The 27,785-nt window shown below is 41.5% G+C and overlaps 2 protein-coding genes across 7 annotated transcripts in view; one reads left to right on the forward strand and one right to left on the reverse strand.

Annotated features, from left to right (window-relative positions):
* On the forward strand, positions 1 to 25,311 carry EDEM3 (ER degradation enhancing alpha-mannosidase like protein 3). 4 transcript variants are annotated; one of them, XR_011002034.1, is made up of 22 exons: positions 1 to 248; positions 1,891 to 1,936; positions 5,113 to 5,213; positions 7,527 to 7,566; positions 8,017 to 8,129; positions 8,761 to 8,914; positions 9,395 to 9,529; positions 9,921 to 10,026; positions 10,560 to 10,657; positions 11,897 to 12,022; positions 12,732 to 12,815; positions 13,776 to 13,859; positions 14,039 to 14,163; positions 14,681 to 14,846; positions 17,047 to 17,201; positions 17,943 to 18,096; positions 18,645 to 18,839; positions 19,571 to 19,736; positions 20,123 to 20,308; positions 21,113 to 21,160; positions 21,787 to 22,756; positions 22,812 to 25,311. XR_011002034.1 is itself a non-coding variant. In XM_068199501.1 (21 exons), exons 1-21 carry the CDS (start codon positions 88 to 90, stop codon positions 22,194 to 22,196), a joined length of 2,853 nt encoding a protein of 950 aa, XP_068055602.1. In that variant the 5' UTR covers positions 1 to 87; the 3' UTR covers positions 22,197 to 25,311. The 4 variants fall into 4 exon arrangements, 3 of the variants coding, with proteins under 3 accessions (XP_068055602.1, XP_068055603.1, XP_068055604.1); XM_068199501.1 differs by having other exon boundaries at positions 21,787 to 25,311; XM_068199502.1 differs by lacking the exon at positions 21,113 to 21,160 and having other exon boundaries at positions 2 to 248; positions 21,787 to 25,311.
* The window catches only part of C9H1orf21 (chromosome 9 C1orf21 homolog), a 115,131-nt gene continuing 111,145 nt past the window's right edge, over positions 23,800 to 27,785 (reverse strand). For all 3 annotated transcript variants that reach the window (XM_068199504.1, XM_068199506.1, XM_068199505.1), the window contains exon 7: positions 23,800 to 27,688. The gene's annotated coding sequence lies outside the window, so the exon portion shown is untranslated. The remainder of the gene's footprint in view (positions 27,689 to 27,785) is intronic.

The raw sequence follows: 27,785 nt of genomic DNA on the forward strand, positions 1-27,785 counted from the left end.
CGGGCCGGGCCGGGCCCTTCCTGCCCCGGGAGCCGCGGGAGCGGCGATGGGCCCGCAGCGGGACTAGCGGGCACCCGGCCGGCCGCCATGGCCGTCAGCGGAGCTCCGGGCTGCCGCGCCGGGGAGCGGGGGCCCCGCTGGAGGAGGCCCTGGAAGCTCCTGGCCCTTGGCCTGCTCTCCGCCTCCTCCGTGCTGGCGGCCGCCCCGGGCGCCGGGGCCATGAGCCGGGAGGAGAAGCGCCGGCTGGGGTGAGCGCAGGGACGGAGGGAGGGAAGGACGGCGGGCCGGGCCGGGCCGGGCCCCGCCGTGCTGGGCAGGGGGCGTGCGCTGCCCCCGGGCTTGGGGTGGGCTGGGTGGCCGCAGGCGCAGAGCTTCGGGACGGCGTCCCCTGTCCGGCCGTCCCGCTGCCCCCAGCACTCCGGGGACGCGTGGCATCGGCGCCCCGCCGCGCCGGGGCTGCGTGTGCCCGACCCTGGCGGGTCTTGGGCCAGGTCACCCGGCTGCTGGGGACGCGCGGCCCCTTCTCCCGTGTGCGATCGAGCCATGTGCTGTGTGAACTTGTAGCTCGCCTTGGAGGTTTCAGCCAGGGCTTGCCTGGAGCTCGGGGTGAAAGTGGGCAAAGGTAAGTGCAGATCCCCACTCGGTCGGTTTAATTATGGCCGTGCCTCTGTGAGAGTGCGGGAGTCATAAAAAAGGTGAATGTTTACGTGTATTCTGCCTAGTTCCTGTATGCAGCCTAACTGCTTCGGTCCCCCCTGCATGTACGTGGAAGAGGCTGATTCTTTTACTGTAATTTTTAGGTGAAGGGTAAATATTGCAACGTATGTGGAAATACATTTTCCTGCATGGAGTGGGACTTTTTAAACAAATCTGCAATAATGCAGAAAGTCTGCTGGAGAAGCAGTGTGGATACTCTCACATTTGTTAATCATGGAGTTATTAAGGTTGGAAAAGGCCTCCAAGATCATCAAGTCCAGCTGACATGTATAAGTTGATATTTAACTCCAGTGTTTACAGTTACTGGGGTTTTCCATCATGGGTTCTCAGGATAATTTGTGTGTGCAGTCTTTTACATGTTTTCTTCATGAGGCTACACAAGGAGTTGAAATTTCATTCCCCAATTTGTTTTAAAATTTTTGCATTGCACTTAAAATATCATCTGATGATCCAGGCATGTGCAAGGCCGTGTCCTGCTGTGGTTTGTGTTTGGCTGTAAGTTTGAAGCAATTTTCTGTGTGCTGCATCACCCAGCAGCTCTGTGTTTATCTGGGGTTTTGCCTGCTGCAACCTGAGAGGCACCTGGGGAAAGCACCATCCCCTGCTCTTTTGATGCCTTAATGCACTTGATGAGTTAAAACTACTTCTTGAATTTCCAAGTCATTGAACTAAATTGGATATTTACCATATAATTGTGGTGTTCCTGGCTCCTTTGTGTTCTGTCTTATCAGCAGAGATTGTGAATTATGTTGATGGTAGAAATTAGCATCCTTTTTTCCTTGGAGGGCTCCTTAGTGAAACAGTTAGGAATGATCAGAAGTAGTGCAGTATCTTAAAAAAACAATGCAGTTTTTGGGGAGTTTTTATATGTAGATGCATTTCTGTCCTTTCAAACTTATGAAACAAATGTAAGGGTTTTCTTTAGTATTTCCTTGCCAAGAGATCCCCAAATAATTTAATGTTTGGTGAAGAAAGAGTCTTTCCTTTCTGGAGTGGACAAGAGCAGTTGAATCAAGAAAAAATATTATTCTATATTTCATTGACTTGAGTAGAGTATGTTAGTAGAGGACCTGTGCCTGACATTCAGATATTAACGTGTGATACAGATAAGATGGTGTTTTAAAGGCTGTTGGGAGACAGACCACTAATGCTTTTTCTTTTTTCTTTTTTTAGAAATCAAGTGCTTGAAATGTTTGATCATGCATATAGCAATTATATGGTAAGTCAAATACTTGTTTGGAGTTTTTCAGAGGAGTTGTTGCTGACCTGGGGCAGAAAGCAACTTACAGTATATGACATTCTGTAGAAATATCTGGGAAGGAGGGGTGAAAATGGAGCTAAAATAAACAACAGCACCTATAAAGCCTTTAAAAAGACCACAAGTATTACTTTCAGGAGGGTTGTGATGACTTTTAGGGTGATAACTAAGAATTGCTTGTGGTAACTCCTAATCCATGCCTGACCTTTCCCAAACCAGTTTCTCTCATATCAGGCTGTCAACAGTAAAGTATTTGGTTGGAAATTCCAGGAAAAGGAAGTTTGGAAGAGCTGTCTGTAGACGTTAGATTCTGGACATCACAAATTGATCTTACTTATTTTGTAGGTAAAAATGGCATTTAATATTTCTTCAGTGGTAAGCCATGGCAGATGCAATTGGGGCGTTCTTCTACAAACTGTTTGTAGAAGAGAAAGGGAATCTGGTGCCATATCCAGGCATTCCAGGCTGTGCCCAGGGTGTGACTGTCATATGACCATGGGACATGCTGGCTGTGGTTTCTTTTGCTCTGACTTGTGGTTCCTGTGCAAGTGTCCTTCTGTTCTGGTTCTCTGAGCCATTCCACACACCCTGGTCTGACTCTGTTTACAAAAGCTTAACAATAAATAGTTTCTTGAAGTGGACTTCCTCAAGTAAAAATTGCTTTCAAATATTCTATAAGTAACGCACTTCTGAGGAGAAGGTGTGGATATGACTAAGATAAATATAAAAGATTAATTCTTACTGGCTTTCTGTGGACATTCTTGCACATTCTTCGTGGCTGTTACAGAAACCCCTCTCAAGTTGCATCAGTTCCTGCAGCACAAACTGCTGTTTCCTGGCAGCATCTTGCCACATGTCCCAGGTTGTGTGTTACGGTTTAAAGTTTAATAAGTAATTCAAACGTAAAATCTCAGGAGTCAAAACTTCATACAGCATGGGAGAGATACAGGACTGTAGAGTGGACAGAAAGCCAAACCAAGAGGATTTTCAAAGGGGTGCAGTTTCTCCTTTTAACTTAAGCTCTGCGCTTTTGAAACCTTTAGCAGTTAAACATCAAGGCTTTTTGGTCGTAATTTTTGTAATCTGGTTCCATGAGAAACGCTTGGCTTGGATTTCCTCAATGGAAAACCTATTTGTTTGGCAAAACTGTATAAAATATTACAAGGATCTGTGCTTATACTGTTAATTGTGTGATAAATTGGCAGCTGGTAGGGGTCTTGCCACATCTGAAGCAAGAAAATTCTGTTTGAAGGAGAGGGAAAACTTCAGCTGTCCTGGAAACTTTGAAGCCAAAAGGATATTTATTTGCCACGTATGCTGGAGCACTAAACAAACAGAGAAATGTGAAATGCTTGTTTAAAGTTGAAGAAAAGATTTGAGTATCAGACTTGATCCTGGCAACAGGAGAATGAAGTATTTTTGCAGGTGTTTTTGAAACAGCCAGCTGAAAAGTTTTGATTTTCTGTTTCTATTAATACATATTTTAGACATGCGTATTTAGAAGACTGAAAATTCATGTTTGATTGCAGGGGAAATTCCCTTGCCTTTTTTTTTTTTTTTAAGTTGTTAACAGAAGCTTTGAGAAAAAGCTGCTGATTTTTTTCACTCCTTCAACATTTGTAATAATGGGGATATTTTTCTTTTTGGCTGTCAGAACATGTGAAAATGTCAGTCACTTGAGGCCAGTGACAAGTTGGGAAATAATTCAATCCAATAGTTGCTTATTCTCACCTGCAGGCAGAGAATGAGTGAACTTTTATTTTTCAAAATGCTTCAAGTTCTTTATTTGTAAAGCTAAAAGTTTATTTTTCTAGATTTTTTTATCACTTCTCTTATCCAAAATTTAAGCCAGAGATCTCAGTTTTGACATTGCTTTTGTTGTGTACTTCTTTAATCTGTTTTCTGAATACTTTGCAGAGATATTCAGAAACATCTAAGCTGTATTAAAATGATCTAGATTCTGCCTTTTGTAGTTAAACTTGAGGAGAACAAAGACGAGCAAAGACCAAAACACTCAGGAGGGTGGTATACAGGGAAACAAACCATCAGTTTCAAAAGAAGTTGCTGTAAGAGCTGTTTATTTATAGAGGAACGTTCCTTTTTTATTTTTATTTTATGCTAGATTATTTTTGTGCCATATATTTGGAAAGATTTTGAATGTGTTTACTTGCAGATTCAGTGCAGCAATTGAAGTTTCTTATCCTGCCACATGTTAGTTCCCCACTAGAAGTCAAACTGGAGACCTCAGTACAGCAGCCAGTTTCCTGCTGAAATCAAGAGAAGAGGTCTATCCCAAACCACTTGTGTTAAGCTTCTAAAGGAGGCAGTTTCATGTTGGTTGGAATTAGACAAGTTTAAGATTCGTTGTCATTGATGTCAGTCTTACATTTGTTACATTTGTGTCAGTTATATTTGTAAAAGGCTCAGTCTTGTTAGGGATTTTTTTTTTGTGAATGTTATCTTTTGTCTTATGTAGTAATTCACCAATTTTTGTTTGAACTTCTGAGTTCTCTTACCTGTCACTGATTGTCACCCTCAGCCAGGTGAGCTCATTGTGCAGAGTCCAATGAAGGGCCATCAAGGTGATGGAGAGGCTGGAGCATCTTCCCTGTAAAGAAAGGCTGAGGGAGCTGGGGCTCTTCAGCCTGGAGAAGGGAAGGCTCCAGGGAATTTAACAAGGGAGAGATCTGGGGCTGTTCAGCCTGGGGAGGAGAAAGCTCCAGGGAATTTAACAAGGGAGGCTGTCAAGAAGACAGAGCCAGGCTCTTCTCAGCAGTGCTCAGAGGAAATGGGCATAAACTGAACCAAAGAAGGTTCCCTCTGAACAGGAGGAAACACTTTTACACTGTGGAGTTGACCAGGCACTGACACAGGGTGCCCAGAGAGGCCATGGAGTCTCCCTCCTTGGAGATGCTCAGGAGTTGTCTGGACCTGGTACTGGGCAGCTGGGTCCAGGTGGCCCTGCTCAGGCAGAGGGCTTGGACAAGATGAACTTTAGAGGTCTCTTCCCACTTGTAAGGCTCTGTGATGGCCATGCAGTTTTTCTGAAGAGCAGCATGATGAGGGTTCCTTTTATTACACGCTCCCAGGGGTGGCTGTGAGCACTGTAACTGATTCCCCTGTTTTGTTCCCAACAGGAGCATGCGTATCCAGCTGATGAACTCATGCCTTTAACTTGTCGTGGACGAGTGCGGGGTCAGGAGCCAAGTCGAGGGGATGTGGATGATGCCTTGGGAAAGTTAGTGTCTGAAATGGTCACTGTAAACATCTAGGAATAGAAGTACAATTGGCAGCCCATAAAACTTGTTTGTTCTGTTGATATGGCCAGAAACTTACTCTTGTAAGAAGTGTTTTTATTATTGTGAAGTTAACTGATGTGAAATTGTACCTTAATTAGAAGAATTGACCAGTGAATGAGATCCGAAGATAATTTTTTTAACCATTCTCCCAAGTATTTTCCATAGGAAAATCTTCCAAATGTGGGCTGACATTTATGGTATGAGTAGTACAGGTTATGAACAAAACAGTAAACTCTCATCCATGATGCTGGCCTAATGAGTGATATTTAAAGTGCTTTTTCAAAGTAGAAAGTTTTCTGAAAACAAGCAGTCAAATGATTATCATGTGTATGATAGCCTGAGGCCTTTGCTGAAGTATAAAACATTATTTCAGACATGGAAATATTTTCTGTTCTTTCTTTTAAGGGAGCTGGTAGTACAAAATACTGATCCTTTGGCTAGCAAAATGTAGATTTAAGGACTGTTTTTGTCCATGTGAAATGGAATAATCAAAGACAAAATTCACCTACTCTAAATACATGTGTAACTGATACCTTTGAATATGTGCAATTTATAGATCAAATTCTTTAATAACAGCTGATTTTTTAAAATATCACTGTTTCATGTCTGTAAGCTCAGTAGTGTTAATCAAACCTGAGATCCTTCTCTTAAATACTGCTTTTAATTGTCTCTAGGATATTGAGCATGTTATTTTGGCTGTGTTTTGTTATATACAAATGTTCTTTAGTCTAGAGATTTCCGTATAATCCTGCTGCCTTGGAGATATCCAAAGATACAGCAGGTGAAAAGTATCAAGAAAATGTATTTTTAATCCATTCTTTTTAATTACCTTTTTTTAAAGTAACATACTAGCATTTGAGTAAAAATACCTCCCCCCTACCATCTACCCTTAGATGCATTAAATTATTGTGTGTATTTATTGTTTTTCTCTATACAGGCTTTATTCTGTACTTTATAATTAGTTACATTATTATGTGGCAGATTTCTTATCTAATCCTTTTTCTTGCCAGCTGCCTCATCAGTTGTGTTCTCTGCCAGTCTTTGCAATCACAGAATGACAGGGTGAGGCAGCTGGGTCAGTTCCGTTTCCCTGGAGAACTTAGGAGCCTTCCATATAGATGTGAAATGCATCATTTCCCTCCTTTTGTACTGAAAAAGTTGTGAATTCGTTAGGCAGTTGTGCATAGTCATTAGTTAATTTCTGTCTCCTGTAAAACAGCACTCACAGAATGCCCTTATGTCTTTACAAATTAAAGAGAATTATAATATGGGAACACTTAGAATTTTGGTTGTCACATATTGCCTACAAGGTTTCAGACATTGGGCACTTACTGAAATCCTTGGTGTGTGCTCCTCACTAGGCAGTTTTAACTGTTCTGAAGTGTTCAGTTTTAACACCATCGTGTTCTGTAAGTTCTATTCTGTGTTGTGGGTGTGTCTTAGCATAGGAGCAGCAGTTAGAATTAGACATATTTAAGATACATTTATGGATATAATTCCTGGGATGGGGAAAGGCCCCCTCAGCTTGGGATGCACTAGAACAGCCCTGGAGAAAACCTCTGATCCTCTTTGGGATCTTCTTGTTTCAGACACTGTGGAGCTGACTTGATGCTCTCTTTTCATGGAATAATCACGGAATCCCAACCTGGTTTGGGTTGGAAGAGCCTTTAAAGCCCATCCAATGCCATAGGCAGGAACACCTTCCACTAGCCCAGGTTGCTCCAAGCCCTCTCCAGCCTGGCCTTGGACACTGCTAAAATGGTTCTTTACTTTAGAATAAATAAAGTCATTCTTTATTTTAAGCCTACCACTTGGTAGTGTTGGAACAGTTTCTGGTATGAGAAATTTAGCAAGGAATGGCTTTTGATCTCAACATTTTCCCTTTTTTTTTTGAAAAAACAAGTGAAACAGAGGCTGGAAAACGAATTAAACTTTTATGCTGGGTTTCTTAATAGATCTGATTGGAGACAAGAAATAAAAATTAAATTTGCTTACCAGAAGTTAGAAAGCTTAGCAGTAAATAAATGTATCTGTAATCATAGCTTCTTTGTCAGCTCCTATTCTGGTCAATAGCAAAGAGGAGAAACTTAGAAAGAGGTTTTGATACTAAACATGTTGAGTACAACTGAATGTTTTGCAGCTGGTGGTCTGTGAGAATTTAGTTTCTTCCCTGGTATCAGTTACTATTAAAAATCACTTAATTCCTACACATGCAGATCTACACTAAATCTGTTTTAAATTTTCTTTCATAGGTTTTCACTGACCTTAATTGATACCTTGGACACTCTTGTGGTAAGCTTAATCTGTTGATAAGCTTTGATAAAACAAAGAGATTGTCTTCTGATGCTCAGATTTATTTTTAGATTTGTTTTCATGACCGTTGATCTCTGGCTCTGTTTGAAGTGACTGTTGCTTGTGGGAACTTCGAAGTGCTGTGAGGATGGAGTTTGGAGTTGGCTGAAATAACTACAGCAGTTCCTTCACATTTCATTGATACTTTTTTATATTGGTTTTTTTTTGGCTCTAACTTAATACAAAAGGGTTTGCTTTCCCTTATAGTCTAGAGCAAGAGGCTCAGTTATTGGTGGGCACCTCTTAATAACCACTGATATATTTCTGGTTTAAATTGTATGTTCAAATTTCTTGGGTAACTTTGTGTACACTGAAATATCCTGTATGCAAATACACTGTGACTGCATTAGCTATACTGGAACTGAACACCTGCTCACTGTTGTATTCCAGGTGTTAAATAAAACCAAAGAGTTTGAAGAGGCTGTAAAAAAAGTAATAAAGGATGTTAATTTAGATAATGACATAGTTGTGTCTGTCTTTGAAACCAACATAAGAGTCCTTGGGTGAGTAACTTTGTTTTCAAAACTCCTAAAAATGTGGATTTTAGGCAGTGTCTTTAAGACACCTTTCTGTGCTGTTCCACCTATTGGAAATAGTTGTGCCTTTGTCAGTTTGCCTGAGAGTGGTTTTAAAATGCAAGGCAGGACTTGCTGCAGTGGTATTGGATCAAGCTGCCCCCATCTCACTGCTGCAGGCACAGCTTTGCTGATTAAGAGCCCCATGTGATGCTGAGGGAGCAGTGGGTTTGTTTAAGGGAAACAGGTTTGCAAATGGCTCTGTTCCATACTTGATTTACCAAGAGTTTGATACCTGGGGTCACAGATCATTTCAGCTTGGAAGGGACCTCTGGGGCTCAATGCAGGATCAGAGCATGTAATTTTAAGTTATTTTATGCCATTTTGGAGGTCTTGGTTGCTATTCCTGTCTAATATTGATGAATCTATGATGCCAGTGATAAACAAGAAGAATTGCTTCCAAAATACTGGTAGCTAACATTGATTATAATGGGAGTTGGATCAGCAGTCTAAAAACTAGGGCCACAGTTATGCACATGTCATCTAAACTGTAGAGAGTTGTCCTTGCTGTTCAGATGAATGTACCTTTTGAGATGTGGATAATTTCTCTTGTGTTTAGAGGTCTCCTAGGCGGGCACTCAGTGGCAATTATGCTGAAAGAAAAAGGTGAATATATGCAGTGGTACAATGGTGAACTCCTGCACATGGCAAAGGAACTGGGCTACAAGCTTTTACCTGCTTTTAACACCACTAGTGGTCTCCCTTATCCAAGAGTAAGTTCTGTTTCTGTAATGCAGGATTACAGTGGTAATCAAGACTTCTGTTGTTTTGATTTTATATCTGTTTCCAAAATCATTTCTAAGTGGCCAGAAAATAGAAAGCTGGTAAGTTGCAGGTACTCTCAGGAGCCAGGAGGAGTTAGATATTTACAAAATTAAATTTCCAGGAGTGCTTGTGATATTCTCAGTTTCTGATTTGTTGTTATAAAAATTGCTTGGATTAGATTTTTAGAGTGTATTCTCTCATTCAAATGTCTGGTGAACCAGGCAACAGGTTCTTATTGGGGAGGGTTGAGATTTTGAGTATTTGTGGATCGTTCTCTGTGCATGTCTAAGTTGGCAGAGCAAACCCAAAGAGATCTGTTTTTTCTTGTCTTTAGAAACAGCATAGATTATATAGTTGCTATACAATCCTAGGAGTTTAAATTCTTTCAGCTAGGAAAAATAAAGATGTTACTCTCTATTTTTCTCTAGGTTAACTTAAAATTTGGTGTAAGACATCCAGAGGCACGAACAGGAACAGAAACTGATACCTGTACAGCTTGTGCTGGTACCTTGATCCTTGAGTTTGCAGCTTTAAGCAGATTCACAGGAACATCTATCTTTGAGGTTTGCTTTCTACGATATCTTATTTTTTGCCTTAGGCCTTTAGCGTTGTGTCTACATTTTGTAATTTTGGAAAAACAATTCTGAGTTCATGAAACTGATATCTTAGCTGTGCTGCACAAAAAACATTTGTATATGTTGAGATTTGTAGTGTTTGTGGGCTTCTAAGGTTTGTTTTTTTAAATTAATTTTTTAAATCACAGGAAATCATTTTGATTGAAGGTAGTTAGAGTAATACAGAAGTAAACAAAACAAATAATCAGAAGATCAGAAGGAGTTCTGAAATTGTTAGACATGAAACATCCTATTCCTTTCCTAGCATCTTAATTGAAATAGCCAGAAGAATCAGAGAGTTTAGTGTCTGTGTTTCCCTAATTCCCTGTTGTTGTTGCAGGAATATGCCCGGAAGGCGCTGGATTTTATCTGGGAGAAGAGGCAGCGCAGCAGCAACTTAGTGGGGGTCACCATTAACATCCACACTGGAGACTGGGTCCGCAAAGGTGGGGCTGACCCCCAGCCAGGGGGATCTCACCCACCCCCAGCATGCTTACCTGGGCTGCTGAAAGATATTAATGGCATAGGCAGTGGAGAAACCTGCTGCCCCAAAGTCTGGCTCTGCTCTGAGAGAGCAAAGCCCTTTCTGGTAGAGAAACTGGTTTTATTCATGGCAAAATGTTCCCTGATCCTCTTTAACACCAAGAGGGAAATGCCTTGGGATGAATTTTAAGAGACTTGGCTATAAATACATGGGAAAAATATAAATAGGATAGGAGAAGTGATGTCCTGTGAAATAAGTGTCTTCAATGAGTGTCTGTCCATTTTATTATGTGCACTGGTAGTGCAAAGCCTTTGGAATAGACACACAGCATTGTGTGTCTGCTTCCATCTGTGCCTTAATTCCAGTGAAAAGAGGCTTTTCTTTCACTGGAAGAGCCTTCAAAATTAAAAGTGGGAAAATGTGGAAAATACCCATATCACTACATAAACCCATAATCACACATAAACCCACCTTTTTATTTTCGCCTGTTCCTAGATAGTGGAGTTGGAGCAGGAATAGATTCATACTATGAATATTTATTAAAAGCCTATGTCTTGCTGGGAGATGACAGTTTCCTGGAAAGATTTAACACGGTAAGTTAACACCTTGCTCAGGTTTGTGCCTTCTGCAATACAAATTTCAGAGTAATTGTGTTGTCAACTGTTAGCCTGAGAAGGGATCTTTAGCTGAATTTCTGTGAGTTCTGCTGTGTTTAGGGCCAGCTCTTTATACTGAGGGTTTTTGCTAATCTTGGGTGATTAGCTGTCACCTGAGCAGTTATTTTAACTCCATCCAGTAAAAGTCAGAACCTTCTAGGCCTTTATCCATGTTCCCAGTATGGGAGAAGCTGTATTTCCATTCCAGTACTGCAAATGTTTCTGTAAAATAATGTAAGGCCCTCTTCTTCCAAGCCATTGTACAATTTCATTCTGTCCTGGAGCAGCACAAGAAATTAACATGTGGATCTTGCTTTGCACTGCAGATCTTCAGGCCCAGGATGCATTTAAGTATACAAGCTGAAAACCACGCTTAAATTTTTTTAATTCATAAATTACTGAGCAACTTGGTCAGCATCATATTTCATTAAAGTATTATTTCTTTTGAAAATAGCAATATCCATGGAAAGCATCTTCAATCATAAAATGATTTTATATCATATAGCATGATTTTTTAAATTAGAAGTGGAATAATTCCATAGTTCAAGTTGTAATACTTTAGGTGTAAAGATGATTTCATGGTCCTAAGGGGCAGCCCCAGTGTTACATTTTCCTTGAGCAGGATCTGTTAAGTGTTTCCTGTAGGTTTGGCTCATGTGCTCAGGATTGCACCTTCTGAAAACAAAGTTTAGGATTGGAAGTCAGCAACGTAGCAAGTGACCTAGCGGGTTTAGAAGTTCTTCTGATCCATCTGGTTCAGCTGCTTTGGGTTTTTTAACCTCCTTTTCCTCCTGAGATCCATATGCTTTGGAATTCTGTTGTTCAGAGAAAGCAATTTCCGCTTTCTTTAGAGTGTGCTTTAAAATTCAGCCAAAACAAATGTGCCTTAACTGTGATAGTTCCTGGTTTATCACATAACTGCTGGATATACTTTGTGTGTGTGCATTCCTTGGAAATGTGCTAAGTTCTGCAAGTGTAATACTGTGGAGCTTTTCAGTATTTACTACACTTGGTTTTAGTTTGCAAAACTAGAGATTAGAGGCACTGCCAAACATAGCAATGATTGGGAATGTAGTAATGGCTTTTCCATTCAGATACAATGCCAGTCTGGTGATCTGTCTCTCTTTTGGGGAGTAAATTGATACACAAATTCCTGCTTTTCCTGATGTTTGACAGCACTATGATGCCATAATGAGATACATCAGCCAGCCACCTCTTCTCCTTGATGTTCACATTCATAAACCAATGCTAAATGCTCGGACCTGGATGGATTCTCTGCTTGCTTTCTTCCCTGGATTGCAGGTAAGTTGTAAAACCCGTGTAGAGATGGTTGTAATAACAAAGAAATTATTAACTGGGTTGGATATGTGATTTTCAAGGCAAGCGTAGTAATTTGATTTTCAGAAATACTGAGGGAGCATCCCTGGAAGTGCCCAAGGCCAGGCTGGTCAGGGCTTGGAGGGACCTGATCTAGTGGAAGGTGTCCCTGCCTATGGCAGGGGGTGGCACTGGATGGGCTTTAAGGTCCCTTCCAACCTAAACCGTTCTGGTTCATGATTTCTGTACTTAGTCTTCCAGTCACTTCAGTGCTATAATGCAAGTTAATGTGCTTTTCTGGCTGTGTTGAGTATCAGGACAAGTATGTTCCTGTAATTTGCTTCCTTCACTCCTAGTCATGAAAGTACTCCAATTAAGCTGCCTTTTTACTAGTGACTGGTTTTCTACTTTGTGTGCCATTGACATCTTTAAGATGAACTAGATGACATTTTCACCCCAGTTCTCTGTAAATGTCAGAGGTCCTTGTTCTACATAGGCAATAATTTTAATGAGTTCACTGATTTTGCTTAAAAAAGTCTTAAGGAGTAGCTGTGACTTGAACTGGTGGGGATTAATAATGACAATACGTAGTGAGTGCTCTGTAGCTTTACATGAACACACCATGACTGTTTTTAACCTTGAGTATTATTCCTATGCTTGGTGAATTAGTGTTACTTTTGTTATTTAATTTCAGGTGTTGAAGGGTGATATTAGACCTGCTATTGAAACACATGAGATGCTGTATCAGGTTATAAAAAAGCATAACTTTCTTCCAGAGGTAAGGTAGTAGTTTTTTGTTTTTGTAAATCAAAAATTTGTATTTTTGATTGTGTAAAATGTTTCTTACCTCAGTTTGAGCAGTTGCAGATGCCCATTTGAAAAACCAGCAGGTATATATATTATTATAATCAAAGGCTCATTTCCACAGCATTCTTACATGATTTGCAGTTCTGCTTGTGTGACAGCTGAGAGGATGTTCTGAAATTTTGTATAATGTCTTTGAAAGTCAGCACACAAACTTACTGCAGATGCTGCAAGTCTTTGAGCAAGTCCATTGTGCACAGAAAAGCTTGTTTACCTGCTGAAGTGTATGTCTTTAATCTGTGATGACTCAGATTATATTTGAAAGCTTCTGACTCTGGGTTTAATTTTGATTTTCCTCTAGTGTAAGCTTATTTCTGTTAGAGAACATTTTAATTTACATCACATTCACCTAGTGTGGTTATTGAGAGCAAAGAATGCTGAGCACTGGAATGACTTTTTTTTTTTTTTGAGGGCTGTTAAAATGGTGTAACTTGTCTCTTCGTTGGTTTTTTTTTTTTTTTTTTTTTTTTTTGTGTTTTGTACTTATGAAGGAAACTTTAAAAGGTCAGGTAGTTGTATTTAAGCCAACAGACCATCCCCTAAGCAAAGACTTGGTTTAAACCTTGGTATGAAATAGTAGTGAATATACGGCAGAAGTGGCTTTTCCCAGTGGACATTAAGAGTGAGTAGATAGACTAGGAAATTTTTAGATATCTGACTGCTAGCCTGTGGTATTAATTTAGAAACAGCTGCTTAACCATCTGTCAGTGTGCAGTGACACTTGACTGCACTGGAGGTGTCAGGTGGTAGGTATGTTTGCAAAAATGGTGTTTATTAAAGCTGGGCTGGTTATACAGTAAACATAGAATTCAAATAAACCTGTGTTTGGTTTGCAATTCTGCATTTCTTTTTGTCTGTTCTTTTTCATCCTCAGGCATTCACAACAGACTTCAGAGTTCACTGGGCTCAGCATCCTCTGAGGCCTGAATTTGCTGAAAGCACCTACTTCTTGTATAAGGTACATTCACTCCTCTGACCTTTGAGCACTTTTTCTTGCACCTAGAGTTTTGTTGCTGTTTTATTTCAATACAGAATTGAGTAGCATATCTCCAGCTTAACTTATCCACTGGAGCCACTTTGGGATATAAACAAGATGTAATTGGTATAAATTTTTTTTTGTTTTGTTTTGTTTCATAGGCTACAGGAGACCCTTACTACCTAGAAGTAGGAAAAACCCTCATTGAAAACTTGAACAAGTATGCCAGAGTTCCCTGTGGGTTTGCTGCAATGAAGGATGTTCGGACAGGAAGTCATGAAGACAGGTAAAGTTTGCACGATTATTTTTTAAAATAGAAAAATATAGAAAAAAATCGAATTTCCCTGTGTAATTGAATTCATTGAGATTTGAGGAGCTGTCTGTCTTCGGTCTGATAACCAAGTGTTGAATTTCCTGTTTGTATTTGTATTGAACTGTAAGTGCATTGAAACAATCTGTGCACTGTTTCAGTAGGGTTATAGGGTGCTCTAGAAGAATCATTTCAGTTTAATAACCTTGCATTTGTCTGAAAGCAATAGATGAATTACGTTCAAGCTAAATATGCTTCAAATCTGTAAGTTTATCAGGAGGTTCATTTGCTTTTTCTGTAATACTCTTTTGTACTGAATATGCTGAATCATTTCCCTCCAAACATAGCTTCTTCCAAGCAGAAGGAATGCTAATGGAATTATGTCCACCAGTAATAGTCATTAAGTCTTCAGAGATGGAGAACTAGCAGTATTTATTTTACTGTTGTTCTAGAAATGAGATCTCCCTAAAGGACAGCTCCTTTTTCTCCACAGGATGGACTCTTTCTTCCTGGCCGAGATGTTTAAATATCTGTACCTGCTGTTTGCTGATAAGGAGGACATGATTTTTGACATTGAAGATTATATCTTCACTACAGAAGCTCATCTGTTGCCACTCTGGCTCTCCACTACAAACCAAACCATCTCTAAAAAAAATTCAGTATGTAACAGCTGCAGTCTAAATCAGTTTCTGTGGTACACTTGCTTTTTTTGAGGGGAAATGGAAATAAAATCAGGAAAGATCATAGTTTGAGGAAGTGCACCAGTTGAACACATTGTTTAATAGACACTATTTCATCATATTAACAGTGCAGTCACAAGAGTAGGGATAATGACTTTATTCTGCACTGCTGAACCTTGAGATAAAAGATAGGAATTATTAGCAAGATTTAAAAAGAAAATCATTCTCCACTTTTGTATAAACTGGAAGATAACACAGTAGGATATTTTGTCCCCATCTTTATTTTTTATTATTTTTTCTAAAACCTAATTTGTTCTTGTGAACAAATTTTGAGAGGTTTTTTGAGACATCTGTGGAGTTAATTTGATAAGATACAGCTGCAGACAGATTAGGGATGTTCAATCACTTTAGTCCATGCAGTAGGCACCTATTGCATAAATATGAGAACAGTTGTAGGTTTATCTATTACTTAACTTTCCAGAATAACCTGGAGTAATGGAGCTCTGCCATGAAGCATCAGAAATGCTCACTTTTTTTTGATTTTTGTGGTCAATAAGGTGACATCATTTGTCTGTAAGGCAGTATGAAGAAGGAAGAAGAGAAAGAGAAAACATCAAGGACACAAATTCCCTTATTTGTGCCTCTATTTTTAACATTTTCTAAGAGTTTTAGAATAATGCCTGGATCAGAGGAAAAGGCTTCTATTGTGTGTCAAGCCATGTATCCTGAAAAAATCACTGTTTGATGGACTTTAGCGTAGGTAGTGACAAAATTTTAGTTATTTGATCTTAATGTCAAACACTGGTTATGTTTTAATGGGTCATGGGTTTGGTGTTAAATGTTCCTTCAGGGTGGAAATCCCACACCCTCTCTGAAATGTTCCTTCCCTGAGAATTTACCTTTCCTCTTTGAGTTTTGGAAACAGGCTGTTTTCTGAACTAAGCAAGAAGTTTTCTGAAGGGTCTGAAGGAGCATTTTATGTATCTTTTGTTCCCAATATAAGAATTTAACACCTTTGAGACAGGCAGGGTTCCCACAGCTGGTGCTGTTTTAAGTGCTGGCCTAACTTGGTTTGTTCTATTGAGAGCTGCAAATGTTAGTGAAAGGCCAGTAGAGAGGATAGAATAAATTGCTCAAATGCAGTTCTTTAAGATCTTTGAGTCAAAGCTGCAAATGGGCATAATCCAAGTTAGCAAAACCCATTGAAAATGGTGTCAGGTGGCTGAAAGGCTGTGACGTTGGGTGTTCCTCTTTTATGGAATTTTATCTGAACAGATGGAATGTGTAAATGATTTTTAACATAAATACAGTGCTGTTAAAACAAACTGTGAGAGAGATGCTTGGTACTATCAACCCAACATCCTGTTTGTGTTTGCTCTCATAAATGAGAAAGGTCATGTCTTAGTTACAGCCCTTTAGCCCTTGGGTTTTAGGGAGCCTTTAAATACTTGATTTTTCATTGGCCAATATGTTGCAAAAGGAGGGATGAGTCTTTTTAGGTGGATAAATACTACATTAATTTTTATGGGTTATGAAATGAGCTTGCCAGTTATCTATAGCCAGTTATTTGCTAAGCTAAGGACATGCTAAATGTGGCTCCAAACCACCAGACATGTTTCACATGTTACAAACCAGCAATTTGTGCAGATGTTCACTCTGCCATCTTTCCTGAAAATAGAAATTGTTTGAGTTATATAGAGATTCATCCTTGCTCGTCCAGACTTGCAAGTCTGTGTGGCTCCTGAGGAAGAGAATCTTTTGTTCACATGAAAAGATGTGAAATTTTTAGTAAGAATGACCTAAAGCCTGCAGCTGGTCTCTCGCTGTAAAGCCGATATCCGGTGAAACCAGAACTACTCCCTTTACTTGTCCAGCACATAAAATACAGGGCACTGGCTTTGTCATGAGCAGGCTTAAGAAGTACTGTCTGCCAGCAGAGGATTAGCTGTTTCTGAAAAAAAAAAAATCTAGAAACTGTATATAAATTTATTAAATGATAAATTAGAATGAGTTTTGTATTCATCTGTCCAAGGGGTTGCAGTGCACTGACTCCCCTCTTTTGCACTCAGCTGCCACATGTCCCCAGAACACAGATTACTTAAGTTAGGATTATCTGTTGATGTTCTTTATGTAAAAATAAAACCTGCATTTTCTTTTTACTCTGTGTCTTTGATTTTAGAGCACAGAGTACACCGAGTTGGACGACAGCAACTTTGACTGGACCTGTCCCAACACCCAGATCCTCTTCCCAAATGACCCCATGTTTGCCCAAAGCATCCGGGAGCCTCTGAAGAATGTGGTGGATAAGAGCTGTCCCCGGGGCATTTCCAGAACGTAAGATGGATATTTCCTCTTTTTGTTAGCACAGGGCTGACTGGAACTGGGTCTGCTCTGCAGGGAAGAAGCATGAGGTGTGCTGGAGCTGGCAGTCTTTTTGGGATGGGCCAAAGGGATAATTCCTGGTCACAGGAAAAATCGCTTTGGATTTCTCTCAGCAAGACTTAGTTTGTTTCCAGCTGGAATTTGCAAGTCTTTCAAAGCAAAAAGAGCTGAATGAGCTGCATAGCTTGGCTGCAGCTCCCACTTGGAGTTATTGTAGGAAGTGTGTGTCTCTGATTTGTAAAATTAATTTCTGCAGTCTCCTGAACAATTCTGAAAGTCTTCTTTGTAGTAAGGAAATCAGGCTGCCACACATAACTGCACCCATTTTGAGGAATTTAGGGCAGTGTTAAGGCTGAAGAAGTTTGTCCTCCTGACCACCTCTTCTATATTTGTATTTAATGAATAAAACTGAGTTGGAACTGTATGGGGCAAACTGGTCAGTGTTGCAATAATGCAGAGAAAGTATATGGCAGTTTTGTTATCAATACTTGGGAGGGAGGTTTTGCACTATAAAATTATTGATTATATAGACAACTTTTTTAAAAAGATAACTTGATTGGGAAGTTGCATTCCACTAAAGGTTGCACTCAGTGTACCAAGAATTCCAATCTTGTGATGGCAGGAATAACATCAGAGTTCTGTTTCAAAGATAATCTGATTTTTAAAGTTTTCATCTCTGATGTCTTTTGGCAGAGAAGAGAGTTTGGGAAGTGGACCAAAACCACCACTGAGAGCCAGAGATTTCATGGCCAGTAATCCTGAGCACTTGGAGATCCTGAAGAAGATGGGAGTCAGTTTGATCCATCTGAAAGATGGACGAGTACAACTAGTGCAGCACGCAGTGCAAGTAAGACAACCTGGCAGGATTTTGTTTTTTAGAGCTCTCAGTAAAGTCCTCCTAGCAATGATACTTGACACCTGGAGCTTCAGGAGGGACACCACCCTGTGGAAGGAGGCACATGAGCTGGATATTGTAGCTATATTTAGCAGGCTGATGCTTGTTAATCTTTTGCCTCAGCAACACTTCTAACTAATCTTCCACCAAATTAGGTAGAGGCTGCAACCTGCACATCAGGTTGAAGTGATGTAGCCAACAGCATCTTGGCTGAAAACACTGCTTTCAGTGTGAGATAGTTCCATCTCTTTATGAAGTGTATATATTTCTGTGAGATAGTTCCATCTCTTTATGAAGTGTATATATTTGTATATTTTCAGTTTCCTGGGTGGTGCAGGTGCTAAACCTTTTGTGAAATGATGCATGAGTGGAAGTGAGCATCCACCCTGTGTGTTAAAGTCTTTGTAGCAGTGGTCCAAGCAAACACAACTTGAGTTTCTTTTCCCCCAAATTCCTCAAACATTTAAGATAAAATTGCTTACTTATTCTTTTCTCTGCAGGCAGCAAGTTCCCTGGATGCTGAGGATGGCTTGCGGTTCATGCAGGAAATGATTGAACTCTCCAGCCAGCAGCAGAAGGAGCAGCAGCTCCCTCCTCGTGCTGTCCAGATTGTTTCCCATCCCTTCTTTGGCAGGGTAGTCTTGACTGCTGGGCCAGCACAGTTTGGGATGGACTTGTCCAAACACAAAGCAGGGGTATGTGAGATGTGGGTGTGTCTGTTCCTTTCCCTGTTGCACAAGCCTCAGCTTTACAGTACTGCTGTTGTTTGAGGGCATCCAGCTGATCCTCCAGGTGATCAGTTAATTACAGTGGTTAAAATGACAGGGCCCAGTGGTGACAGTGACAGTCGTGGGGATGAGTGACTTATCTGTCTGTGCTCCTGAGTCATCAGCCATGGTTTGGGATTTAAAACACATGCACAGCATGAGTTGCAAAGCAAGCTTATCCAGTCTGCAGTGCACAGCTAAGGAGATGGTGATTTAGGGGAAGTTTCCCTCCCATGTCATCCAGGAGCTGGCAGAAGCTTTTTAGAGTTAGAGCAAGTTGTTCTAACAAAAGCTTTTCTAGAAGGTTCTATGTAGATGGAAGAGGGCAGTCCTCAGAGGTGGGGGTCTCTATGGGAAGCATGAGGAAAACCCATGTTGCAGCCCCAAAGAGGAGTTCCAGACTAGCAGTTCACAGGAGAAAAATTTCCAGAAACATCACTTCCCAGGTGTAGACAAACCACACTGATCATGAGAATTAGGTTTTCATTCAGTCATTCTTTGCTTCTAGAGCTCCAGGTGCAGGGCACAGATTGTCTGCACTGACACAAGACCACACTAAATGCAGTAGAATGACTGAAGGAACAAAAATACGTGGGAATCTTTCACAAGCATGACCACAGTGCTCTAATTCTCTCTTTATTTTTGTTTTTTCCAAACAGACAAGAGGATTCGTTGCAACCATTAAGCCATATAATGGATGCTCAGAGATCACTAATCCTGAGGCAGTGAAAGAGAAAATTGCTTTGATGCAAAGAGGCCAGTGCATGTTTGCTGAAAAGGCACGAAACATTCAGAAAGCGGGAGCAATAGGAGGCATTGTCATTGGTAATTACAATTCCAAGTTCTTAATTTGTGTAAATGTAACCTAATTTTACAGATTTGAAGATACAGGAAAGCTGACAAGTTTTAAGCTGAGAAGCACAGCAAATGTGCTTTCAGAAGATGAAGAGATGTTTGGGGGTTGTCTGGTTCTGTGCAGACACAAATTGGGATGAGGGGTTGTCAGTGTTTTTGCAGACTACAAGTTGTTACTTTAAGGACTGCAGGGTGCTGTCAGTACTAAGTGCTGAGGAAGAATGGGGATAGAAATGAAAAGTGGAGGAAAACACACCAAGTTGGGGTTTGCTGTGAAGTGACTGGGCAGGGGAGGCTGTTCCGAGTTCAGCTGATCTAATGGGAAGTTTGCCCTTCCTCTGGTATGCTCTGCCTAGATGACAACGAGGGCAGCAGCAGTGACACAGCCCCTCTCTTCCAAATGGCTGGGGATGGCAAGAACACAGATGACATCACCATTCCCATGCTCTTCCTCTTCAACAAGGAAGGGAACATCATCCTGGATGCCATTCGGGAGTATGAGGCTGTGGAGGTGCTTCTTTCTGATAAAGCAAAAGACAGAGGTACGGTTTGAGGTGATTTATGTAAATCTAGCTCCCATCTATGCTATGGCACCGTGGAAAATGGACAGGAATGATTTGCACTGCAGCCCGGAGGTGCTGTGGTTTTCTGTTTGACACTGGAATTAGTTTTTTATTAAGCAAGACATTATCTGAGAGATATCATTGATTTTCACTCCCCCCACAAGGTAATATCCCGAAATGCTGTTCCTAAATGTCACTTTGGCTTATGAGAAAATCCAGTCTTTTGGATTCCTTTTGAACCCTTTTTGTCATCAGCTGCTTTGAAGTAGCATCAGGAACAGCGTGTTTCCAGTGCCCTACATTGTGAGCATCTCTCCCTCACCAAGATCCCCAGTGACATTCCTGGGACTCAAAAGGAGAGAGACAAGTGCTAGAACTGTTTTGCCTATCTAAGGAGAAGTGGTTAACATGAGAAATAAGGCTGCTGACCTCAGATGTTCCGTGGGTGTTCTTGTATAAAGCAAGAAAATTGCAAGCTAATACACTCCCAGTTGAAATGTTTGAATGCAGCAGAAAATTCCAGATTTTCCTCTTGTAAGCCTTCCTTGTAGCACTGCTGTGTCCAAGCAGAGTAGGTAAGAACAAGTATCTAAAAAATCAGCCTATTTGCAAAGGGAATATGCCAAAATCTTGTTTTGTTTGCTCCTAACTTATGAATCCCTCCTGTTTATAACCATGCTAAGTGCTCTGACAAAATGCTAGATACAGGATAGCTCTGCCTTTGAGAGTTTGTAATCCATATCTGCTTCTTCCCCCTCCTCATGCTTCCGTTTGGAATCCCAGCAACAATCTTTAAAGGTAAAATGATTCCAAACTACATTATTGATAGCAGTAAGTATCCCATGTCAACAGTGGCATGTGCAGTTAAATTCCCTAAAAACCCTGAAATATCAGTGTCCTGCTTATAGCTGTAAACATCAAACCCAGAGAAATCTGCATGATTAAATTGGGCAGTTGTTGGGAGCTAAGCCAGGACGTGGGAGACGGGTGTTACTTGCTTTGAGTGGGGAAGCTCTGGCTTTGGCTCTCTCAAATGCACAGTTCAGTAAACTTAGGAAACTCTGTCCAACTCCTGTGTGCTCAGATGTGGGATCCTGGTGGATCTGGGAGTGCTTTAAAATCCAGCATTGAAGTTCAGTGCACGCAGTGGATATTTGCTTAAGGCTGAAGGAGGGTAACTGGCACTGACCCACAAGTCACTCCTGAAGTTTGAGGAACCAAAATGAGCCTCAATTGTATTGTTTGCCCTCATTTAAAATGTGTTTAAAAGGCTTCCCTCCTATCCCTCTGTAAAATACATTCCTCAGTGCCATTAAGTTTTCATATCATTGGAAAGTCTGCTCTTCCTTGAAGAAATAAGGTCAAGGGAAGTGACCTTGATTTTAGAATACATAATAAAATGTTGCATTCCTGCAGTTGTTTTAACTTTTTTTTTCTTTTTTCCTTCCCTTTCAAAGACTTGGAAATGGAGAATATGGACCAGAAATCATCTGAAAATGATTCACACAAACCAAATTCAGAGGAAGCTCCTTCAGAATCTCAGGATGCTGGAGCAGTCAGTGAGGAGCCCGAAGGAGGAGGAGAGAGCTCTGCTGTTGGTGACCCTGACCCTTTGTCTCCTGCCAGTGCAGCCAGTGCCAGTGTTTCCATGGCAGATCAGGATCCCCACGCCTCTGGACCTGCAGAGGCCGGTGCTCCGGAGCCAGCATGTACACCAGGGGACAGCCAGCCTCAGGAACAAAACACCCAGACAGAGGCCAGTTCCAAAGCTCACTGGGATAGTAAAGTGCAGCCTATGGAATCCATATTAGCAGACTGGAATGAAGATATAGAAGCATTTGAAATGATGGAAAAGGATGAGCTATGACTTGTAATAATAACTTATTTGTTAATAAACAAGTGGAGACCTCTTTGGGTAGAAGTGAGGCCCTGATATCCAAGAAAACATATACAGTATTGGGATGAGAAACCAGGTGTCACCTGGAAAACAACACAGAATTCCAGCACAGGCTCTTTGTATGTTTTAATTTTTCCTGTTTAAAAATGGGAACGTGCAATCGAAGTATTTGTGTGGCCCCCTGGCTGGTGCTGTGCCTCAGGTAGGGACAAGCCTGACTCATGCCTTCCAGGCTCTGAGGGGCCTCCTGGGGCTCTGGGAAGCAGTTGAGTAGGGTGGGGTGACAGACCATGGACTGGTTCTTGATGGGGCACCCACCCCTCCCCAGCTGAAAGCCTTCCTTACAGCAGCAGGGGAATTGTTTCCAGGTGTTTGCACAGCTGGAAGCAGTCTGGTTTTGTCTGACATATCACAGTGCTGCTCATCACTCCTTGCACCCCTTACCAAGAGGAACCACAGGGGGATCTGCGAGTTCCCCTCCTGCTCTCCAGCTGGAGGAATTGTACAAACCAAAGGCAGAGTTTGAGCAGGTCCTGTCAGGGAGGCTGGGCCAGCCATGGGGCCACTAGGAGAAGGTGTGGGAAGGTCCTGCTGGAGGCTGAGGGGAAGCAGAAAAGGCAGGTGTTGAGTCCCAGGTGTTTCCCTTGGCCTCCCAGGTGGAAAAACTCCAGTCTGCCCAAAATCTGAAACAGTCTCTGAAAGGACACAGCTCCATCAGCTGTAACAAACCTATTTCAACGAGTTTGACTTCAACAGCTTGACTCCATTGTTCTTTTTATATACAGCTTGTGTATGTGGTGTTTCAGCAGGGAGGCCAGGGCCAGTGAGGAAGAGCAACAATTCTGGCTGTTGGGTTGATAGTTCAGAGTCCAGGGGTGTTAAGCCAGGCTCTGGAGTTTGTTACAGGTAAGTGGGAGTCCAGATTTGTTATCCACATTATATCTAAGTAAAAAATGAGGAAGTTTAAACAACATAGAGTTATTTTGACTGTGTCCAAAGAAACTGCCAAAAACCAATTAACTTGATTTATATAAACTGCTTTTAGTGAATTGTGGTTCCAAAAATGGTTTTATATTAAAGACTAAATGAACACTGCCTATATGCTGCACCAGGCTAAAAATGCAGGTTTATGTTCATCATTGCAATGGAGTAAATAAACAGGAAGCCCCACTCTGGACTGCACCTTTGATTTAGCTGGTAAAATGACACGTGCTGAATATGCAACTGTTAATTAGCACAGCCATACTCTGTATTTATACTCTGTACAGTGAGCAGAGCAATCCCAGGCATGTTGGATCCATGTACTCAGCCACACTTGCTTTCAAAAGTCTCAGAATGCACAGGCACCTTTTGAGAGCATGGCAGTCCATCTAAATGTCATCCAGAACTTTAAATCACCAGGGTAGGAGGGAATTTGAGGAGGAATAGTCAATAAGTGTCCTTTGAAAGAAATTAGCTTTTAAATGGAGTTGTCATTCCTTTGCACACGTAACTGTTTGGAGGCTTGGACTTGAAGCAGCTGAGAGTTTTCAGTTGGGAATGTTTTTATTCATGGGTTTTGTTACATGAGTTCACGTGAGTTCATAGAAGGCATTTGACCAGGGGAGCCTTGTAAGTGTCCTTGGTTCCTTGGAGCCCTGGGAGTGCCAGGACAGGGCCAAGTGCAGGATCAAACCATGAGGTGCAGATCAAACGGTTTCACTCAGAGAATTGCGTTGATCTGACAGTGCTCAGTGCCACAAAAGGAGCATCTTTGTTCCCATGCTTTTTGTCATGGACATAATCTTCCTTCTTGGTAGCTCTTTTGGTGGAAATAGAGTTATTTTTATATCCTAGAGGCCTCTGGTCATTACTATCTCAATATAGCAGCTAAAGGTTTTCTTTTTTTTTTTACTTGCCGATTTAGGTGTAGATGTCAAATTTTATTAAAAGGTTAACTTTCCTTGCCATCACCAGCTCATTTTTAGTAACTGCTTTCTCCACCTGTTATTAGAGCAGCAGGCATTACCTTTCAGGGATCCCAGAACTCCATATGGATTTAGGGGGCAGCATTTTGGTGGTGGCCTACCTCAGATTACTGTTTCCTCCTTCCTTTTGAAGTGGTTTTTGTTTCATTTAGTTCTGCTTCACCTTTGAAACCATCACCAGAGCCATAGCTTTGTTTACAGAATTGAATCAGGCAAGGTTGACCTTTTGGGCAAGAGGATTAAATTGGGGGGACGGTGTTATTCAGGTTATTTTCACTTTGTATTTCCTTATGAGGACATAGGCTTTAGTTTAACGTGTTTATATCATTCTGGAAAAAGTTAAGTTTTCTGTTACTATCATCTTAAAAAGCAAAAAGAATGTATTCATCAAAAAGAAAAACCCTTTTGGAAAGGGGAAAGAGTGTTCTTCCCAAATGTTTGGAAGTCTGCTCCCTGCATATGGAATATTGCTCATCATTAATCAGGAATCACCCTTAGTGTATAGCATTGTACATTTCTTTGTATGGTATTGAACACCGAAGAATTCAGGAATCCCAGCTGCAACTAGCACTTATTCCATGCCATGTAATTCAGATCAGCCAATTAATTTCTCATTTGATCTTAAAGGAATCTTAATTGTTTACATTTATTGTTTCTTAATGAAGTTTGAGAATGAGCCCAGCTCTGGTTCTCCTCTTCCTGCCAATGTCCCTGAGTAGGCACCAATGAGTGTGTGTTGAGAGTGAAAAACAGGACATCTTATGCAACAGGCATCAGTCAGAACATAGACAACAAACCATTCTGTGAATGAAAATTGTATGTTCAGATTTTATAAGACTTTTGGTTTTTTTGGTTTTTTTTTTTTTGGTTTTTTTTTTTTTTAGCCAGACCAATTTACAGCCGTATATTTTCTTATGGAAGATGTCTAATAACAGGTGCTGTAATACTATTGTTGGGTTTTACTCTCTGGTGACAAGTGTACCCAATATTTCTAAGGGCAACTATGTACTGTGATGTAAAAGTCTGGGCTAAAATGTACATAATCCATGTACATAATTGTGTACTTGATTATAACTGCTGATTGTAAAGATTTAATAAAATGTAAATATTCTGGTCAAGCTGTGCTGAACCGATGCTCATTTCTGCATTGCTGTTGGCTGTCACTTACAGCTAGGCAGTCACACCAGTCCTTCATTGGCAGCCTCGGTGCTGGAGCCACCCTGGAGAAGCCTGGAGTTTTTCCCTGGGAAGTTGGCTGAACCCAGAGGTATTGTAATAACCAAAACACCACCTTTTCAGTCTAGAACTGAAACTGGACAGGCTCTCAGCAACCAGATCTAATGGGACTATTTTAACCTCTCTTTTCTGACTTGGGCATTATTGTTTTACGTTTAAAATCCAGAAGCTAGACCCTCAAAAGTTCATTTTGACTGCTGCATCTGTTTTATTTAGAATGAAAAAACCAGGTCTCACTGGGGCCTGACGAGGTGGGTCTTAGAGGCGTGTATCCCTCATCCTCTGTTAGGAGCTCTCCTCCACCACCTCTATTCCTGTAAATTTTTCCTCTCTGAAAGTTAGGATTAAGATGCAGGAGTCCTAAATCCAAGTCCTTGTTCAAGTGCTGAGCAGTGTTTATGAAATGAAGTAGAAAGCACTGCCAGCCTTGCTAGGGAAGTGCTAAATTCCTTCAGCCTCCTGTTTCTGGGCTTAACATCAGGGCTTAGGGACTGGAGTATTTTGGAGCAAAGGCCCTTTCTGCCCCCTTTGAGAAACAAGGCACACCCAAGTCCTCACCCCTATTAAAACTATATTTATTAATTTATGCCAGTGGTTGTATTGAGGGCCTGTAGCTCAATTTTCACATTTCCATTTTCCATGCAGGTCACCCAGAGGTGTGACACCCTTCACCCAAAGGGTGAAGCTGCTCTGACTGAAATTCAGCCACAGCTGCTGCTCATCCCATCAGTCACACTGGCTCAAGGCTGCTGTGGCAGGAGTTCCATTTTCTCCCCAAGTGCTCCGTGAAAAGGTAACTGTTAACAAACATTTCAGCTGGAATGGAGCCTATAAAACACTACTGACCTGCAAAAGTTCACCCAGGCTATTCATGCCCAGCACAGGCAAATTCATCTTTCCTAATGCTTTGGGTGGAGAGTGCAGAGTGATGGGCTGGGGCTCCTGCAGAGGAATTTTAGCCAGATTGTGCCAAAAAAAAAGCCTGTGTGGCACCCACAGGTGTTTTTGGGGAGCAGCAGGGCCACCCCAGGATATCTCAGATGCTCCACTGACTGCCACTCCAGGACAGACCTGATGGCAGCAGTGCAGGGCAGAGAATGAGAAGCCATCCAGAAATCCAGATCCATCCTTAAAAACCCAGCCCAAACCCTACCCCAGCGCTTCTCTGCCCTTTGCCTGGGGCTGCCATCAGTCGGGAACACGGGGCTGGGAAGGAGCTGGTGGATTTTGGGCACAGGCCTTGGCCCAGGGGACGCTCAGGGGTTCAGGAAGGGACACAGAGCAGCAATGTGGGTGAGAAAAAGGATGAGCCGGTGATGCTGAATTCGATGCATTTCAAGATTTCCCTATGGACGTCCTGGCAGTAGGTTGATGGTTTGAGACGTGCTTGAGGCTCCTCCCTGCAGCAAAAGCCATTTCCTCATCATCCTCTGCCCCGTGCTCTTCATGATTGAAGAAAATGAGCAGAGAATGCTTAGAAAGACCTAAAAATGGGGGAAAATCTGGGGAAAAGATGCTCAGGTGAGGACAGAAAAGGCATCTCCGCCCCGTGCTGGCTCTCCGGTGCTTTTATGTAATGGAGCACGTGGCTCTCCACGTTCCTTGTGGGGCCGGACACGGGTTCTCTGCCTGCCAGGCTGGAGCATCTCCCTCAAATGATGTCAATCTTCACTGCGCTGGCATTACAGCATCATAAAAAATTACAGAGCTGCTATTTTGGGTAGCAGCTCTCTCCGAGTCAGTGAATAAATGCAGCTCCATATGACTCACTCCGGGGGATTATTAATAGACACAAAAGCAGAATGCCAAAACCCCAGGAATATGCTCTGTTCCCACACGGAGCTTTCTAGCTTCTCACAGCAACTGCTCTTGAGAACTTTTTGTCTCAAAATTTAATATACAGATTTATTAGAAGAATTAAATATATACATTTTCTGTTGAACTCGCACCTGGAAGGCTTTAGCAGGGGCTGTTCTGCAGGGATGAAGGACGGTTGTTCCAGGGCCAGGCTCCATCTGGGATGTCAGAGCAGTGGGATGGAGAAAGGGAGTCATTTCAAGAGGGAAGAATCACAGGCTTCTCCATTTGCTGCCATGGGTGTCCATGATGCTGGTGTTGGAGTTGGCTTCTATGAAGGAGATTCACAGTCCCACACGTGTTGATGACAAAGATGATGATCCTGAGGATGATGATGGTGACTCTCCCATCTTCAAACTCAAAGTGAGCATTTCCCTGGATGTTATGGGTAGATGTTAGCAGCTAAATTGAAAGAAAATAATATGATTTTTTTATAAAGCAAAGACATGAACATCTTTGAATTCTGTCAACTTTCTCATCCTGAAGTACCCTGAGCTTG

The sequence above is a fragment of the Anomalospiza imberbis genome, chromosome 9 (assembly GCF_031753505.1).
Source record: "Anomalospiza imberbis isolate Cuckoo-Finch-1a 21T00152 chromosome 9, ASM3175350v1, whole genome shotgun sequence".
Classification (NCBI taxonomy): domain Eukaryota; kingdom Metazoa; phylum Chordata; class Aves; order Passeriformes; family Viduidae; genus Anomalospiza; species Anomalospiza imberbis.

Excerpts from the sequence above, each read along its gene's own strand:
- EDEM3 (XM_068199501.1), top strand. The coding sequence starts at position 88 with ATGGCCGTCAGCGGAGCTCCGGGCTGCCGCGCCGGGGAGCGGGGGCCC. Across the intron at positions 5,214-7,526 it reads GTGGATGATGCCTTGGGAAA|GTTTTCACTGACCTTAATTG; the intron begins GTTAGTGTCTGA and ends TTTCTTTCATAG. Across the intron at positions 18,097-18,644 it reads TAGTGCAGCACGCAGTGCAA|GCAGCAAGTTCCCTGGATGC; the intron begins GTAAGACAACCT and ends TTTTCTCTGCAG.